At 34.6% G+C, this 13643-nt stretch overlaps 1 protein-coding gene across 1 annotated transcript; it reads right to left on the minus strand.

Annotated features, from left to right (window-relative positions):
- Positions 1-178: 178 nt before the first annotated feature.
- Positions 179-12886, minus strand: LOC130799579 (carbon catabolite repressor protein 4 homolog 4). Its single transcript, XM_057662720.1, has 10 exons — positions 12403-12886; positions 12028-12125; positions 10998-11038; positions 9940-9989; positions 6811-6880; positions 6554-6675; positions 4207-4340; positions 2749-2899; positions 2466-2613; positions 179-772 (listed from the first exon to the last, which is right to left on the minus strand). The coding sequence occupies exons 1-10, from the start codon at positions 12453-12455 to the stop codon at positions 464-466; spliced, it is 1176 nt and encodes a 391-aa protein (XP_057518703.1). The 5' UTR covers positions 12456-12886; the 3' UTR covers positions 179-463.
- Positions 12887-13643: the final 757 nt, after the last annotated feature.

Raw genomic sequence — 13643 nt, forward strand, 5'->3', positions numbered from 1 at the left:
CTCTACTTTTCCTCCATCAAATTTATTATTCAATAAAATAATAACTTTACTATCTAAAAGATTCTATTTTTCTTAATTACCGTAAATATTTCTTATGACAACTTCATTAAAGAACAGAGAGAGACAAAATAGGTAATAAATAGATAAACGAGCAAAAGAGTGATGTAAAATCGCAAAGAACAAGGAACAAGAACATTAATATGAAAATAAATAATGTTAGATCCAAATGCTGGGGTTGTTTGCCCAACTAGCCAAAATTTAAGTTGCAAATGTCATCCCAGTAATAAACTTCCCAAGAATTTTTTTAAAAAAAAAGGTCAAAGAATGATATATCTTACAAGGAAAATATACCAAGGTCAAAAAAGTTTAGTATACCCAGGAAAATAATCAAATTTGGAAGTATCTTTCCAGGGTAATATGATATGAAAGAATGAAAGGGAATCAAGGAGAGTATAATGTAGTGCTATTGTTTTAGGACTTGAAATTCTGCACCGATGGGGAGGTGATCGCTAGGATGTTGGTAGTTTGGCAGCCCGCCAGCCACAGACGGGCAATCTGCTCCGGGAAGTTCCAGGAAGCTTACTGGCTTTATGTAACCTGATGGCGAAAAGAAGACGTAATCTAAAGTATCTGTAAAATCAGGGGTGCAGTTGGTGAATGGCGGTTCTCCTCTTGTGTAGGCGTATACACTGCATAAAGGAATCGGCAATTCATCCGGACATTCGACTGCAGACTCGAAGGAAGAGTTTCCTGAAATTAGGTAGTTGTACACCTGAAAGACACAAAATGAATGCTTCAGTCTTAACTTAACCGATTGGTCATGCCGTTGACAAGGACCGACGGCTCAATACCCATGTCAAAAGGAGGTAGGTTAAGGTTTTATCGGCTGTGTCGTAGCCAGTACTAGATGGTGGACCGGTGGTAATCAGAGGTGTTCAAAACAAACCTGATGACCCAATATTAACCCGACCTTGGAACAGAACCCGACTTAACCCGACTTCAAAATGAATTTAAAATAATGTAAAAATCATTGTGGACACAAGAACCGATTTTCAACAGACCCGAAACACCTGACTGGAAATTGACCTAATGACCCGAATGAACACCTCTAGTGGTAATGGTAATATGATTTTGGCGTATGTGTACAAGTGACGTCAATCTCCATGATAATGGTAGTATAATTTTGATGGACTAAAATGGTTATATTTGTTAATTAGATGTATAAAGAAGATAATGAGTGTTGAGAATCTTCTAGGAGAATGTGAACAACCTTAATTTCTTTAAATTGCTTAGAAATGACCTTATGGCATGAGAGTTGGAATATTAAGAATAAAGTCTTGGTTAAGGTGCAGTGACTAGGACGAGAAGCAATAAGTAATTATATCTAGATTGTAGTATCGAACGCTCTTTCGTGATGTGATTTGTTATGCTACAGGAGGCGATATCATCGAGGAACCCTTCTAGTGATCGTGGAGAACTAGACTTAGCTTCTTGAAGCACCTTTTGGTGAATAGTAGCAGTCCCTTAAAAAGGGTCTGGCCGGACTATTGTTTGAAATGTTTTATCAAAATTATGTTTTTGCAAGTTATAATTATTGAAACGGAATTGTGAATTGATTGATTATGTTGATATGATGATATGGTCAATGGATCGGGCTTACGAGCTGGTCATTAACAGAATAGAGGAGCGTTGTCTCTCTACTCCCCTGTTTTGAGGTGAATTGTCATTCAAATATTGACTAGTCTCACCAGAGAGTGACATAGTCTTAGAGCTATGGATGTTCCTCTCAATTAGACTCTCTGTGCGCACATAGATTTAGAAAACTGATGTTGTTTTTAAACCTATGTTTTGAATTACTGTGTTTTGTTGTTTTGGATTGTTACTTCTCATTCAGTTTAACCTGACGCCCTGTTGTTTCCACCTTTTAGACTGTCTACAGATCGGAACCGATCGGGAACGATGGGTTCACGGTGATGATTAGAGTTACATGGATGTTAAATTGAGACGAGTACGTGAGAAGTTGTAGCTTTGTATTAGGTTTTGGTAAATGTATATTGGACTAGATTGTATTGGTTATGTTGGACTTTTATAGCGACTTTTATGATTACTTTGTATATTAGTTAGATGTTTGGATTGAGAATTAGCTGATACAGCTATGTCATAGAACTGGTGACTCCTTTGCACAAGTTTTGGAATTGAAATTTATGTTTCTCGAGAAATAAACCCCGTAATGACCCTGTTTACTCGGTCAACGATAAGTCAGGTTGTTACAAAATCTCCTCAAGAATATCATCTTACAGATAAATAAAACAAAAAAAAGTATAAGGGTACATAAAAGGAAATACCCGCATGAACAAAGACCAGAGTGAGATATCAGGTTTGCTTTATATGCTGATTGATTCAGAGAATTCATGGACTATATCAATGCTAGGATAACAATGTACAGTAGATGTTATGAATATTACCTGATCTCCTGGTGTGGAGTTGAAGTCTCCAGTCACAATAACAGAAGGCATACATTCAAATTTTTCCGAGACAAGTGCTTTGAATTGGTCTAAACGCGACAGAAGATATTTAGCTTGAGCCAACTTAACATCAGCTAATTTTGGATCCCTGCATTGATTCGAATATTAACTATTTTCCTAAATTTTTATTGGGGGGGTCAAAAAGTAAGAAGGCTGATCGAAGTACAGAATATAAGAGGCAAAATAATAAAAACGAGTAAGTAAAACTCAACAAACGACATACCAATATAAATGTGTATTTGCAATAATGATCAGATCTTGAGAAAAATTCTTTAGTCTAAATGCAGCCATAGTTCCAACACAATCACGTTTTAGTCTAACATGAGGATCATTAAGATCCCCATGGTCTTCTTTAGCACCTTTTTCTTTTGAAACTGAAATCAAAATACAAATAAATAAACCATTACAAAAGTTAATACCTATTTGTCGTGGGAGAATACTTATAAAGCTAAAGCATACTGGTTAAATGATAGATCTTTTATCATTCTCCATTGAATATAAAGATTGCGAGAACATTTGAGCGCCTAATCACATAAACAGTTCTGCCTCTATTGACAACACTTCTCATAGTATGCTCTTTGAATTTAGAAGAAAGATCAAAAGGTAATGAGAAAGAAGGAAAAAGAATCGGGTGAAACAAGGAGGTTAACGAGAGATATGAAGGGGCATTTTGAAGAGAAATTCACAGGAGAAAGCTCAAGAAGAGAAACAAATAGAAAAGACAACACTCCGTAGACTTTGAAATGTGCTTACCAACTTAGCATCTCGTGTCAATTATTCCAGCTACCGTAGTCTATCTAACACAAAAAGAGGAAGAATTTAGAAGATGAGTTCATAGAATTGAGATTTGGGAGAATCGGACACTAAATCATTGTAAATAACTCTACTATATCTACTCTCATTTTCTTTCTAACCTAATTTCATATAGTCCATCTTCCTTAACTTCCAACTCCCGAATTTTCCAACATTCAAGGGGGTCACAATGGCGTAAGCTTATAATAGGCCTTTTAGAATTACAGCTTATAATGGTTGTTATTCAATGGCATCAAAACACATGTTACATAACGAGTTTTGTGGATCGGTAAGCACAAAACCCGTTATATAAATTTTCGTAAATTTAATTGCCTTCTTAATGGACAGTGTCATGAATAAGGGGTCATAATGGCAGCGACTAAACTGAACACAATGAAGGGATCAGTAATGTCGGTCGTAATAACGTGCTATGATTTTAAGGAGCACATAAGCAACAAAAGATTTTTGCCTTATGCATTTACAGATCTACCCAGCAAACTAACATCAAGTGATAATATTCCCACTGTTAAAATCCAAAAATTAACAGGTTACAGAGCTAGAACAAGCCAAACAATTCAAAATAAATAATGTATTTATTGATAAAATGCCAGATGACACCTTGGTATTACTATTACCCCCAACAAATCCAGTGAAAATAATATTTACAAAAGAAAAACATGAGATGAAATCCAACTATGACAGAATAGAAATAATGAAAAGAAAATTAGAATGTTTACAAGAATTTCAAATTAAAGTACCGCAATATTATATAAAAATCAAAGCCCTAACCACTAGGATTTTCAAATAAAAACTGGAAGATACTTAAGAATATCAAGAGGGGATTTCATAGTCAAGGAGGATCCAGAAAAAAAAAATAAAAAAATAGTACCTTGGGTGCCCTCATCATCAGCATTTCCTCCTCCTACCGGAACGCCACTATTTATCACACTTGTGTTTGTTTCACTTTCAATAGATTCCACAAGATCGTTATAGTCAATATTATCTTGTAAGACCAGCTCTGCACTGAAAATAACCATGTCAATGGGCTGTAAATGAATTACATTATCAATGAGATGTCAAGTGGGTATATCATAACAGGAACAGCAGCAGCATAACAACGAGCATACATCTCTATTCTGAAGTCACAGGGGACAGCTAAAAATGCAAGTCAATATTGTCTTCATCTTTACAGTCTAAGATTCACTAGCAGTTTGGAGAAGGCAAAGCATAGTATATCAGAAAAGGAATTTATTTTATGGTATAATCATTTTACTTGGTTAGTAAACACCATTTGTGTGCCAATAGAAAAAGAGAACCAAATGTCAAAACAATTGAGAACCAATGCACGCATGCTAGACGAGCAATACGCTATGGACAAGGCTAGCAGTTTAATCATGTAAAAATATATGACATCAGTCAATTCATGATTTCAGATTTACAATTCACAATTTAGTGGGCTCAGAGATCACTATTAGAAAACATGTGGAATTACCATGAAGTAGTTCTGTTATAAAAAGGTCATTTTGCAACAGAATTCCAACCATCAAACAAGGAAATTTCACTACGTTCATAGTGCAAAAACAAGGCAGCATCATTTCGCATCAACCGCATTGGAAAGGTTTTCAAATTTACCAAAACAGTGTTGCCCGCATTATACAGGCGTAAAATAACCGTGTTTTAGGTCGCTTCAAGCGATATCTCATTGTTTAGGCCGATATTTGGAAGCATGACAACATCACCTCTAATACTGCATCACCGTATGTGTTACCACAATCGCGACCATAACTACAATTTTGCGCAATGGTCACGTTCCATTACATGTACTTGAAATCACAAGATCAAATCTGTTATAAGCTGTATGTATATATAATACTATGTATGCCAGTACATTGACAAGGATTTGAAAAGTATATGTTAAGATAAAATCTTAAAATATGTGATAAAAATCTTGAATTAAAATCATAAAATGCTTTTCCAGTCAATTCGCGAGAAAAATGTCCTATAAGTGCATTGTTGCACCCACAACTTCCACAACAATGAGTCCATCACCGAATGATGACTTCATTTGTTCTCAGTTGAACCAGACCAAGAAAAATTGAGCAGAAGTGTTTTCAAAATTTTGGCTATTTTTCTATGTCAATATTTGACTAGTTTGAGTATCTTCTAATGATACACAAAAATGGTATCATTGGAGTAGATACAAAATCATTTTGAAAATAAGAAGCTGATTGGATAGAGTTTTGTGAGTGAAGAGGAAACAAAAAGATTGAACTTTGAAATTTTTTTCGGGGACATACATCTTTCTAGGTAAGATAATGATGATCATATACATCTTCCTAGGAGACAGAGACATAGTGGCATTTTGATACCTTCATGCAGAAAAATCCCAAGGAATCAAAATTTTTGCAAAAAAGGATCTATGTCCAACGGATCACCCAAAATAAGAAAAAAAATATTTTGTTTTATTTTGACCTATAGTCCCATATGAAATAACACATGGTATCAGTTTAACAACACTTTTTCTTCGATATGTCAATTATATTCTTAATGGAAGTCGCTAAGCCACTCAAGAAATTTATGACACAAGTATTCACTTAGTTCTTATAAAAATAGTATTAAATGTGTTTTTTACTCCTCTTTTGCTAGCATTTTCAATTATTTGGAACTATAAACCAGCTCAGAACATGATTGAATTTAAGTATCTATACAAAATTGATTCGACAAAGTTTCAAAAGGGTGCTAGTCAACTACTCCCTCTATCCCAAAGAATCCCTAGTACAATTGGAGTGAATATCAAGGAAACTAAGTAAAAGATGTATAAAAGAGTATAATTTATGGGAAAGTGGGAGAAATGTGTGGATGAAATGAAAATGTAAGTTAAATGTGTGCATGGGAATTATAAAAGGATATGGGTGATAGCCAAAAATAGAAATGTGGCAAATTCAATGGGATAGAAAAAAAAGAAAAATAAGGCTAATTCTTTGAAACAATGTGAGTAAGAACTTAAACTATGCACAACAGAGAAATCAAAAGCAATGATAGTTTAAAATCTATTTAAGAACTAGAGCTGCTCGTTCCATTTATGGGTATGATCACTTCAATTGGGGGCACACAAACGACTTCGTCTCTCTGTAAAGTCGAATACAAAATACAAATTCATCAATTCAAGTTTGATCTAGTCAATTTTGAACATCTATAGTTAACAAATATTAAGGATTCAAGTAAACATTGTATACCAAGTCTGCCTGTAGAAGATTCCACAACCATCGCGCTTTTGACCGCTCCTCATGACATAGATGCTTGAGTATCCCTGTCTTTCCAAATTTTCTTTGTAAAAGCTATCATACTCATCCAACTCCTGGTTTGACCACAATGACACACACATGAACATGGGGAATCTAAAACAAAACACATGCAACTTTAAAGCGCATCAGATATAAGAGATGAAAAGTGAACTTATTTGTTACCAACCTCAACTTACAAGTTAAAATACCTGTAAGCAGAGAAAGTCAACATCAAGAGCTCTAAGAGCGGCTAAAACAGCTTCTGAACGAGCCTTCCATCTGCAAAACCAAACCAACCTTGAGTCAAAAGTTACAACTAGAAATAACCTTCAAACGGCTTCTTCATCACCTTCACGTAAATGAAAGAGTGCAAGAATGGTGTTTGCTCAAGTTACCAAGTCTCTCTCTCACTCTGTCTCTCTATGACACTCTCTCAAACACCTATTGTTTTAGCCTTTTCCATTATACAGATAACAGCCTAAAATTAATTTCACAGTTATTATATAACATAATAAGCTCTTTAGTTTGTTAAGAAATCTGAATTGATAACCATTATTGACTTAAAAGTCAATAACAAGACATGATTCATGAGCAATCACTATCACTTAAAAACAATATTTCCATTATTATTGGGTATTGTTCACAAGTCTTATTAATTTACAATTAATAATAATTATGAACTAGGAACTTTTCTATGCAAAATTCATCAACCATAGTCCATGGATGATATTTACATTAGTGTATACTTTCTCATGCATTATTCATATACTCATGACATACATTTCTTTTATATAACCTGCCAAAGTGCTTAAGAAAATTTTCACATGCCTTCTCCTTATCAATAAAAAAACATGTAAAAATTCTTTTTCTTTATCGTGTGGTAAACTAGCAATTCATTTGTTGCCACATCAGATGGATAGCTTGCATTGCCGATCAAGATTAAAAACTGCATAAAATGTTTGTATCTTATTAACTTATGAGAAGCTTGTTCTCTCCCACATTAATCTAGAAAATTCAATACAAAATATTCAATAAATATTGCAGAATATGAAAAATAATTATAAGTTTTCGAGAGGCCTGTTCACTCACATAAAAAATCACAAAAACTTAATACAAAATACTCAATAATTAGATCCCTTTCACTCCTCACTATACACTTATTTATAGAATTTCCTCTTTTTTAGCTTCTTTTAAAAGTACAAACTTGCTTCTTACAAAGTAATTAATGGTCTTCTTTTGTAGTCATTCTTAACAAATAATGATAATCTTTCGTTAACAACCTTTCTTTGGCACGATCATGACACTATCCCACACTTTCGGTGTGTCCTTAAGGTGGGTAATAATCAACTTCAACTTCATTAGAACACGGGATGGTTGGTCCACTAGACTTGACGAAAGTTTGCAGTAAAAATGGGCTATTTCCTATTAGGCAATATATCTAGGAGGGAAATTCAAAGCATGAGAACGAGTTTGTGTTGGCTGGACTTGACGAAGATATCTTGTAATACTGGTGCGTTTTGTAAAAATTCTTCTCTACTTGACAAAGTAAATCGTAGCGGGCAATTGGTGGATTTGGGAAGCCTAAGAGCACATCATGAACATGATTTTAAAATCTTGCATTTATGTGTTGGTTAGATGGTGACCTGAAACTTAAGTAATAAACAAAATTGTTAATGTGCTCTTAGATTCTAATTCAATCAAGCTTAATGCAAGCCTTTAGCATTTCTTTCACAAGAGTTATCTTACACTCACCTTTAGCAAAACGTTTCTCAATGAATGAGATCTTTAGTTTAGAAAGGCGCAAGGCGTCCCAAGGTGCTTAGGTTTCTTATAACATAGACACTAGAAACCATGCGAATGCGCTAGCTTTGTGTGTGAAGCGCCTTAAAATCCAGAAAGAATAATTATGTTTTGTTAGGTAGTAGTATTTAGTGGCTAATAATAATAATCTTCTTCAAGTGTCCAACTCTAACTTCTTATCATATCTTCATTAACACAGTTTAAACTGAGTCGTTTCTCGTGATAAAGCTTCAGGGAGTCATAGTCGTATAAATACTCATAGTCTAGAGTCTTGACTTCCAATGAGATCTAGGCAACAACGTTGACACCAATCTGACTCATTTTGTAGAAGTTGAGGAATATATGAAAAGCAAGAAAAGATAGAAAGAATATATCTACTTAAAATTTTACAAATCAATTAAAATAGTTGCAAGCTTTTGAGAGGCTTGTGCTCTCTCAAATGCGTTAAAAAAACTCAATACAGAACATTTGATGATCAAATCCTTTTCTCAGACCAGTAGACTCTTAGGGTGTGTTTGGCAAGGGGGAATCGAGGTTAGGGATTGGGATTTTGGGGTAGAATTATAGAAAATTCCTTATTTGTTTGAGGGGAATGGGAATTAGCAAAGGTTGAGACTTGGGAAATTTATAAAATGACATTTTTGCCATTAATGAAAGTAAAGAAAAGTAAGAGTTATAAGGATGATTTTTTAAATATAATCAATTTTTATTTAATTCCTTATCTATTTTTACTATTTGCCAAACAAGAATATGAGACAATTTTCAAAGTCGGGAAAGAAAGTTAAACAAAATGCAGTATTTCTTTTATTGATTTTGAGTGGTGAATCAACTTCCATTTGTACAGACCATAATGGTAACAAATTAACATAAAGAATGGAGCAAGGAGAAACCCCACAATTCATAGTTTCAAGAAATTGAAACCAACTAATGCTAGTTGGTGTAATTCATTTGTGATTGGAGAGTCAATTTCCATGATGGTACATCTTTTCATGTTCATTTGCCGATGTTGAATATTGTAAGAGACGGATGAGCTTTCATGGTAAGGAGAAAAAAACTAGTGTTTGTTCATTGGTGAAGGAGGACGACAAAGGAGGATGTTGATGAAGGACTATATAGAAAGACGACGATGAAGGTGGACGCACAGTTGGTATAGAAGTATAGCTCAGGACATTGAAGAATAAGACATTTTTTCATGAGAAAAATTTACCCTAGTATACTCTAGGTAAAGAGAGATTACTCATAAATATTTATTGGTAATACAAGCTTGCAAAAGTTCTAGATATTTTCAGCCATACTTTTTCCTCATGTCCTTACTGAATTTTCTCTCATTCTAGCTTATTTTTCACGTTTCTTTCTAATAAAGTAACTAAAAGTCTTCTTGAAGTAAAAAAATGTTTTACGATTGTTCCACAATTCCCTTCCTTCAGGTTGATCATTAAAAAGCATTCGTGTGTATTGACGGAAATAGACCATATAAAAACAAGGAAGAATATAATTCAAAAGAGGTATAGAAGACAAAAATGAACAAGCTGAAATACCTGAGACAAGGTCTTGGGGAGTGTGGGAAATAGGAACTCTTCACAAACACCTTCAAATGGAATTTGGAAAGTTGCAAACATTAAGAGAAAGTTAAAAGAAAATGTAACATGCAAGTGTATGATAAATTAGCAAGTTGGTAACATTTGAAATTTATCATAATCATATTTGTTTCAATTATATACATATCGACCAACTAAATTTTGATACGGTTGTTTGGATTCTACAAGCATTACTTGATGATTAGCAACTTAACAATGACAAACTAAACACAATACGAAATGTAGTCTTACCCTAACTAGTATGCAGCAACTACTCTTTAAATAGTGAAATAACCATTAAAAGCTCACGGAATGAAACGGGGTAAAGGAGAAATTGAATGTTTAAAAACTATTACAAGGGCATAGGCCATAGCAAAAGTAATAGGTAAATATTATACTATTTATATTAAAAAAACCTGGTTGTACGCTGGATAAAATATATTCATGAGTTCAAGTAATATAAAGTTAAAATATACTAGAAAAAACGAAGAAATAGATGAAAAATTTATTAAAACGACATTTTTTTGATGCTTTCCTAATATACAAGAAAAAATGTACAATTAACAAAAATTAATCACAAAGCTTTTGTAAGGGGAATTTTGAAAAAATTTGGGATTAAAGTTTGTTTTGAGAAACATCATATCTTCATAGTCTCTTCGGAAATAGGGTGGGGAAGTCCAATTGATTGTAGGACTTCAGAGCAATTGGTTGTGGATATTTGACATGTATTTATTGAAATCAAGGAAAAGTTCTATAAAAAGGCAGGTTATCAATCAACTTCCTCTAAAATGTCCATACTTCTAATCCAGCGAACACGATTATCGTAATACAGTCCTCAGTTTAAAGCATGCTACATCCCACTTCTTCCCCCCCCCCCCCCCCTAAAAAACGTGTTACTCTTTTGGGCAAAAGATCTACGAGAATAAGCAGAACTGCACCTGCATATAGCAGACTTTCATATACAATTTTCCATGTATTTGGTGCAAAGCACTAATTAAAGTCTGAAGCGTACATCATACCTGTGCCAGTATGTTATACGAAACAACACTGAATCTGTATGCTGCAGTAGAAGAGTTCAGCATTTCTAGTCAGCCACCAATCACATGCTAAAGTAAAACTTTGACACATTAAAAGATAAAAAAAGAGACTTGGAATTCCTTAAACACATTCATTACTATCGGGCATCGGCATATATTCCAATCTCGGCTTCTCACATATAAACAGACAGGACAATTAGCAATTGCAACTAGCCATGACAAGGTTTGCAACAAATCAGACGCTTGCAACCAACAAGAGCAAACGGGAGTTCAAGGTAAGAAAGTAGCAAGGAAAATGATGACAATGTTCAAGATAACTACAACAAAAATAGATCATAGTTTTTCAAACTACACAATGTACACTTCAAGAAGGACAAACTGATAAACAAACAAGTAACAATGCAAGTTAAAAATTTGATGATTTATTACTAGCTTTTGAGGGTGGTATCATTCTAGCATTGATGATTAGTTCACACAAGGATGATGGGGTAGGGATATCGATTCGATTAAAAAGAAACAAGGTTGATCAATATAACATTCTAGTTAACTTTACCTACAACAATTGTAAATCCTACATAACACAACCCTGTCCTTCTCAACCAATCACACTATTCTGTCAACTTACTATCTATCAAAAATCGTGGGAGGATTGTATAAGTCCTACATAGTTCATGTTAGAGTATATAACATATCCTGGGGCTTCAAGCCTTCAACCATTAGCTTAAACTTTTGGTTGAATTGGTTTATTGACATGGTATCAAAAGCCAGCGTGACAAGAGGTCACGGGTTGGAATCTGCACCACCCCTCATTTAAAGTGGAACATTCAATGCATGTGTGCATCCACACTTCTAGCTCAACGGGCTCTCGTGTGAGGGGACATGTTAGAGTATATAACATATCCCAGTCCATCCATAATACCATTACAAAGACTTTTGTGCTCGATGAGGTCACACAATATTTCAAATTAGAATCCAATTTGAGAAAACATTTCAAATATAAGCAGAAACAAACCTTCAGAGCTACTAATTGAAGTGATTTGACTTTGCTCCACAGGAATAAACTTAGGACGCCATGGTTTAACTTCCACAGACATTGTAGCAAAACAAAATCTGAAATTAAAAAAAAAAACAACATATTTGGATGTCAAATCAACAATGATTACTCAGAGTATAAATCCAAAACAAATTCATGTGATAAAAAATTAAAAGTACCCAACAATTACTGAAAAGTGAAAATTCATCCAAGTACAGCAAGAACCATTGTAGGTAAACCCCATATAGGTTGATTAACAACAAATTTAAACCCGAACCATGATATATTACAGCCTAAATTACAAAGGGTAAGCATTAAATCAAAACATAAGGAATACTAATTAGTAGTTATTACCTTTGAGGGAAGGAAAGCGGCAAACGAGGAAACAAAGAGAGGGTTCTAAACATGAGAATGATATGAACGAATTGAGTTCATCAATTAATGGTTTTGAATTTTCTGAGTCTGAATCTCAACCAAGGCTGTTTTGCTGTTGTCCGTAAGCGTTCAAAGCCTGTTGTAGGCCGTTGGCGGCTGAGTCACACAGGTCGGTTCCAGATTTAGTACCCAAATTTACTCAAAAGAACTTGTGTAGGTTTGTGGTGCCAGTCTACAGCCTCCATGGATAGATAAGGTGGTTTGATTGAGCAGGAGCGTTATAGATAAACGCTAGTGGGTTGAAAGAATTGTATTTGTGAGAAGTCATTTAACAGGAAATGCCTTGTATCAGACAAGGGTTTATACTGAACAAGGTTCTTCCAAACGAGTTTGTTCCAAGCAGCAAGGTCCTTTTGGGCGGGACTTCTTTTAGACAAGGTTCTCTCAAATGCTCCCCGCCCTAAAGAGTTTGTCCTAGATGCAATTCTTCCAAGCAACCCATATATCTTGTACCACACTTTAAAGGTACATGGGGTATTTAGAATTGGATCCCAGGTACTCATTTAGTATATTCATTGTGTGATACCACAAATTTAGCTTTAAAAAAGTTAATAGATTACTCATATCAATAAGGTGTATCTTCTCTTCATGGGAGCCCATTTGATGAGAACTCCACAGTGAAGCGTGCTTGGTGGGGAGTAATTTTAGAATGGGTGACTTCCTTGGGAAGTTTTACTTGGTACGCACGAGTGAGGCCAAAGTGCGATAAAAAGACTTGTGTTGGTCTGTGGAGCCAGTCTACAGTCTCCATGAGTAGTCACCGACGTTTTGAAGGGTCGGGGTGTTACAAATGGTATTAGAGTTACTTTGCGATTGTGGATGATTGTGTGTTCAATACACCTAGCGAGAGAAAAGATCCTGAAACTACGGTTTAACGAGGATGTTGTATTCCTAAGTGGGGGTGACTTTAAAAAAGAATTAATAGACTACTTATATCAATAAGGTGCATCTTCTTTTCATGTGTTGGTGCCTCATCCTTATGTAACAAGCACTCATTTCATCCACCTTTCAAAGATCATCCGTAATCAAGCTTCACCTCATAAAAATCTAAATTTTAATGTTTAAGTTTGCAGTTTGTGTTATATTTATTAGGGTCGGTCCATTTATGTTTTTAATGATTACTTTTAATTAAGAAAACAAACAAAAATATGTCATGTATG

The sequence above is a fragment of the Amaranthus tricolor genome, chromosome 14 (genome assembly GCF_026212465.1).
Source record: "Amaranthus tricolor cultivar Red isolate AtriRed21 chromosome 14, ASM2621246v1, whole genome shotgun sequence".
Classification (NCBI taxonomy): domain Eukaryota; kingdom Viridiplantae; phylum Streptophyta; class Magnoliopsida; order Caryophyllales; family Amaranthaceae; genus Amaranthus; species Amaranthus tricolor.